The sequence below is a fragment of the Biomphalaria glabrata genome, chromosome 6 (genome assembly GCF_947242115.1).
Source record: "Biomphalaria glabrata chromosome 6, xgBioGlab47.1, whole genome shotgun sequence".
In the NCBI taxonomy this organism is placed as follows: domain Eukaryota; kingdom Metazoa; phylum Mollusca; class Gastropoda; family Planorbidae; genus Biomphalaria; species Biomphalaria glabrata.
The window spans coordinates 9,857,761-9,863,213 of record NC_074716.1 but is presented as its reverse complement, the minus strand read 5'-3'; the positions used below and the strand labels follow the sequence as shown (position 1 = coordinate 9,863,213).

At 36.2% G+C, this 5,453-nt stretch overlaps 1 protein-coding gene across 1 annotated transcript; it reads right to left on the bottom strand.

Annotated features, from left to right (window-relative positions):
- Positions 1-3,211: 3,211 nt before the first annotated feature.
- Positions 3,212-4,395, bottom strand: LOC106071205 (formyl peptide receptor-related sequence 4-like). Its single transcript, XM_013231252.2, has one exon. The coding sequence runs from the start codon at positions 4,393-4,395 to the stop codon at positions 3,370-3,372; it is 1,026 nt and encodes a 341-aa protein (XP_013086706.2). The 3' UTR covers positions 3,212-3,369.
- Positions 4,396-5,453: the final 1,058 nt, after the last annotated feature.

Below are 5,453 nucleotides of genomic sequence, written 5' to 3'. Positions count from 1 at the left end.
CAATACCAAAACGTAGGAAATGGTCATAATACAGCTTATCTATGCCTTACTTGCACAATCAGGGCCGGCCCTAACATTTGCGGGGCCCTATGTGAAAAAAATGAGGATTGCGCGTGGACCAGTAAGGGTATTGATAAGGATAATAAGTGAAAATAAAGATTTTGTATTAGAAAATAAATTCGTATTTGCATTACATTTTTATTAAATGAAAGCTGACGATGCCGTTTTTTTATATCACGCGTAGGACTGGCGTTTACCATATTGATTGACACCCCAAAGTGACAATTTTGTCTTTTTAAGGACATTTTTATGAGTTTCATGAGATTTCCAGGAGCTCCTTGAAAACAAGGAGACCACGGGAACCCTATTATAAATTATAATGGTTTAATTTAATAATTTACACCTAGAATTAGCGCGGGGCTTTTGAACCTTCGGGGTCCACCACTGTGACAGCATAGGCCTAGGGCTGGCCCTGATGATATCCAGCTCGCGGTCAACGAATTTTCATCACGCTGCTGCCTTTTTTTTATTTGTTAACCTATAAACCTCGGTAAAACAGAAGTCATGTTCCAAAAGTCACCCAATAAAACCTACTCAGCCCAAAGATCACTGCCATAGACATCCCTTAAAGTGGTAGATAACTTCACATTATCTGGGAAGCATTGTATCAATTGACGCATTGCTTTAAAGAGAGTTTGATATGTGATCATGGTTAGTCGTGCTTTTGGACGCCTCCAAGCGAGAGTGTGGCGAAATAAATCGCTCGCCTGTCTACGAAAATCAGTGTCAACCAGTATTCTCTCAACCCATCTATGTGGATCTGAGACATGAGTACTTTATAGAAAGCAACTAAGACTTCTTGAACGACTTCACCAAAGACCACAATACATATTCTTGCAAAATGGTATGAAATTCGAGTCCGAAGATAAGTGAGGAATGCAGTATTTCCCTTTGCTGTGCAGCCGCAACTGTGACCTACATATTTTGCCACATCCAGGGCAAGCATAACCATTGTCCGCAGGTGGCCGATTTAGATTTTCTTTTCGCCGTCTGCGTTTGTTCTCGGCAGCAGATTTTCTTTTTGTCTCAAATGTGTATCCCGCGGCCTTCGTGAGAGACCTCCAGCTGTCTCGTTCGGAGGCCGCATACAACCAGGTGCTCTCTTCTATGTCAGCCAAGAAAAGTTGACGACTAAGCTGGTCTTTGAAGAATTTCCGTGGAGCGCTTCTGTCACGTCGACCACCTTTTAGCTCACAAAAAAAGACTGCCTTTGGCATTCGTTCGTCTCCCATACGGGATACGTGCCCTACCCAGTGCAACTGTCGGACCATAAGAAGTCCCTCTATACTGTCCATACCGGCGTTGGCAAGGACATCGCTGTTTGTAGTGCGGTCCTGCCACCGTATGTCCATGATGGAGCGCAAGCATCTTTGGTGAAAGCACTCAAGAAGTCTTAGTTTTTTCTGTAAAGTGTCCATTTCTCAGAGCCATAATGAATATACTAATTGCAGTATTAAATGTCATGAAGTAACCATTTTAGAAGTTATACTGCAAAGACTTTCTTACAAGCCTATAATAGCCCAATAGTTCTACATGAAAGAAGCAATGTAAAACGTTAAGACGTGAGCTGTGGTTTTCTATAGGCCTACTATTGGGGGGACTTTCTATTCTAATCGCCATGTACAATTACATTGAGAACTGAAAGAACTAAAAAGCAACTCTTCGGATTGATAGTCTTTACCCGATAGTTCATTTTCGTAATTACAACAATATTCCCAAAATAACTTCGGGTAAATATCCTTCCTTAACAAATTATTCATCCGAGCGAGGCTCGGTCACCTGATATTTTCATTTAATTACGTCAAATCAACGATGGTAACGTCAATTCGGAGAAAAAGAGTTAACACATGAATTCCAGTACTCTTACCACACAATCTACTCTTGTAGAGTTCTACTTCACTCGTTCCATCAATGTGATATATTTACTTATTAGTACATTGTAACAGCCGTTCATCTATCATGAGCTGTAGTAGTTGCACCTCCTTTATGTTACAAAAAAAAATATATGTTGATTACATTTCGTGTTAATAAGCATGTTCCACAATGAGTTCCATTGTATTTGAATGTTTTGTGCATATATAAAAAATCTTTGTTTTAAAATTTCCACCATTTGTATATAATTTACATCTGTGAAATTCAGCATATTTTTTTTTATTTTAACTAATAAATATAAATAGACTATTTTTCATATTTTTACTTTATTATAACAGACTAAGACGAGTCCGTTTTTAACTGGCCAATTAGCATTTACTTTTGAAAAAATTAACAACACATTTCTTACAAAATAAATAAGACTAGTAAAATTTCTATCTAAAAAAAGAAAAAGTGTATTACAATATAACAGGGTTATAAAGACAGTTTGTTTGGAAACACAAACTCAAAATCGGCCTCCGAAGTGGTCCACCCAGGCAGGTAAAATGGCAGGTATCAATTTTTTCAGAAATAACATCAGAATTAAATTCTATCAAAGACATATGATGGAGAAAGAAGGTTTACAGATCTTGTGTGGTGCCCGAGCGGTCCAGTAGACCAAAGGATAGGGTTAGGGTGAATGTGAAGTTAAATATGTAACTTGCCTAACTGAAGTCTTATAATGAATATCTAATTGATCTAAATGTTTTGTAAAGGGTCAATCTCTTAATCAAATCCTCAAAAAAAGAAAAAAAAACATTTCCGTAAAAAAATATTTCTTTAGTTCAGTGTTCTGTGCTTTCCTGTATATGCGGCTATTCATGCGATAATTTGAAAACCTACTTATTCATTGTTGTTTTAAATTATGTCCAACTTATATACATACTAAATAGATTTCTTTCTCTTAAGAAAAAGTAAACATTATTTTTGGGTAAATGTAGTAGTTAGTAGGACAGAGCTTACATAACGTAGCAATACAAATGTAAAATATAAAAAATTTAACAAAAAGTCTAAAACCATTTGCATCAATGTATTTGAAACGTGGTAAATGATTTACTCCCCGACTAATGTGCCTCCCGTGTTTGTTACTATTAATAGTGAATAGTTGTAAAAGTGGTGTATTGTTATGAAAAAAACTGCTTGAATAAGTGACTTTAAAAAATTAGATTGTTAGAAAAGAAAAAAGTAGCCATTGCATCAGATCTTTGAATGGATTAAAATATTATGATGTCGGATTTTCACTATCTATTCTAGTTTACGAAATCTAAACGAGACGGAAGGACAGACGGACAGACATTTCACACAAAACTAATAGCGTCTTTTCCCCTTTTGGGGGTCGCTAGTAAAAGTAAAAAAAAAAAAAAATCATTAAAAAATGTCTATTTGTAATATCTGCAATCAATGTTTCTTCGACCATTCAAATGTCAGAGATCGAAACTTGGGATTGCACTTAAAGTACACTGGGAAACTGATGCTGCAGTTGAGTGTCTCTATTAGTTTCCGAGATATGATAATCACCAGGTACAGATCGTTGTACTGACCACCAAGTGTGAACTGTGGTTCCGCAAGAACGAATATGTTAGAGGCTACTTTCGGCGTGTTGGTCAGTAAGTAGAAACCAGAGATTAAAGCAACTTGTTTTATGATGAGGAGTTCCTTGCCGCTTAGTTTCTGAGAAGCTCTGAGATCTAAAGGTTTGGAAACATTGCTTGAAGACATCCTAAAGTTAGCAGCACGTCTTAAGCCGTCTGCCATTATCATCAAACAGATGATGACAATGATCTCTGTACAGAAAGGAATCGTTGTGTCCGCGATGGTCCAGATGATGTCTTTTACTAGTTGCCTGTTTGGAGAAAGCCAAAGTGCCGGGCGAGTAACATTTATTTTTGGGTCATGCTGGGTAAAAATAGCCATGCTGGCAAACAGTGGCAAGTAGCTGGCCAACGAAAACGCCCAGACGAAGACCAAGAGAGCTACGCACCTTCTTATGGTGAAAGCGTTCTTGAAGTGAATCGGCTTGACCACACACATGCAGCGGGCTACGGCCAGGAAGGTTGTAATGACCTGTATGCTCATGTGGACCATGACGCAGATATTGCCGAAATATATCAGGAGACCGTAAGGGTCAACGCTGAAGGTGACCAACGGATGTAGCAGCTCGAAGCAGTGGAATAAAAAACCAACGGACATCGCCATGGCGAAAATGCAGAATATGAGTTCTGTTAAGGACAGCACAAAAAATGTGATGGTCATTCCGTCGTCCAGCCCCATGAGAATGAAGGTCTTGATACTTAAGATGTTGCCCGTCATGGAATACGTGGCCAGGACAATGATGCAACTCGAGATGAACAACATTGTTATGGAGTACTGGTATTTGCTAATGATAGCAGATGTTTCTAGTACGGTACTTGTGAAATTAGCCATTATAATGTAAGTTAATAAGAAAATAGATACTAAAAATTAAAGTAGTTAAATTGTCACCTCTAACACAAGAGTTACAGTTTGGACTTTTATTAACAGTTAATTTACACCAAACAGAAATAGACTAAACAGGGTTTGTTTGTTTTTTTACTTGAGACTATATCAAACATAGTCTTAATCAATTTATACTTTTGAAACCAATTTTTATTAAGTATATATATATATATATATATATTAAGTGTCAGGTATCTTGTCTAAATGTCTAGCTAAGCAAAAGAGCAATGCACACCTGAGACACTATATACACATATTTCTTTTAGCAAAAAAGGATTATAATCTTAATATTATAATTATTCAATACTGAACAATTCGGAGAACACACCCTCAAGAGAAAACGTCTTTCTCTGCGTTGTTATGGCAAAATATGTAGGTCACAGTTGGGTCTTTTGAACCGCGTGAGAATAAAAAGCGCAAAGTAATTGTCTGTTGTCTACCACAATTGCGTAAAGGTATTGACGCTATTTAATGTATTTAAAAGTGTAAACATACATTAGTTATAAGATTGGTCCTAAAATCTTCTGTGTACTAGCTAGAAAATAAAAGCAAATTTTAACTCGAATAATTGGTAGCTAAACATAGATTATGATTTGTTTAAGAGATCATTACTTATAACATTATTTTATCAACAAAGAAAAAAATACATCGAAATAGTATGCAATTTCATTTTTGATTGGACTGTGAATTTAATATAACTGGAGATTTGGTTAGTATATATTAAAAGTTTCTAATACTAACAATTCACGTACAAAAAAAAACAACAGAATGAGCATATAAATATAAACAGCTTATACCTGGGTTGACAACATCAGCCAGGAAAACCAATAACTTAGCAGAGTTAAAGTCTCTGATTAACACGCATGACTAGATTAACACATGAAACACGTAAGACTTAATTATCTTCTCTTCGGAAGTCACGTCTGTAATTTATACGATTTTATACCTAGAAATACTTTTTATGTATAAATATTGTTTAATCTTTTTAAATACTTTTAATAATGAAT

Coding starts and splice junctions, on each gene's coding strand:
- LOC106071205 (XM_013231252.2), bottom strand. CDS start 4,395: ATGGCTAATTTCACAAGTACCGTACTAGAAACATCTGCTATCATTAGC.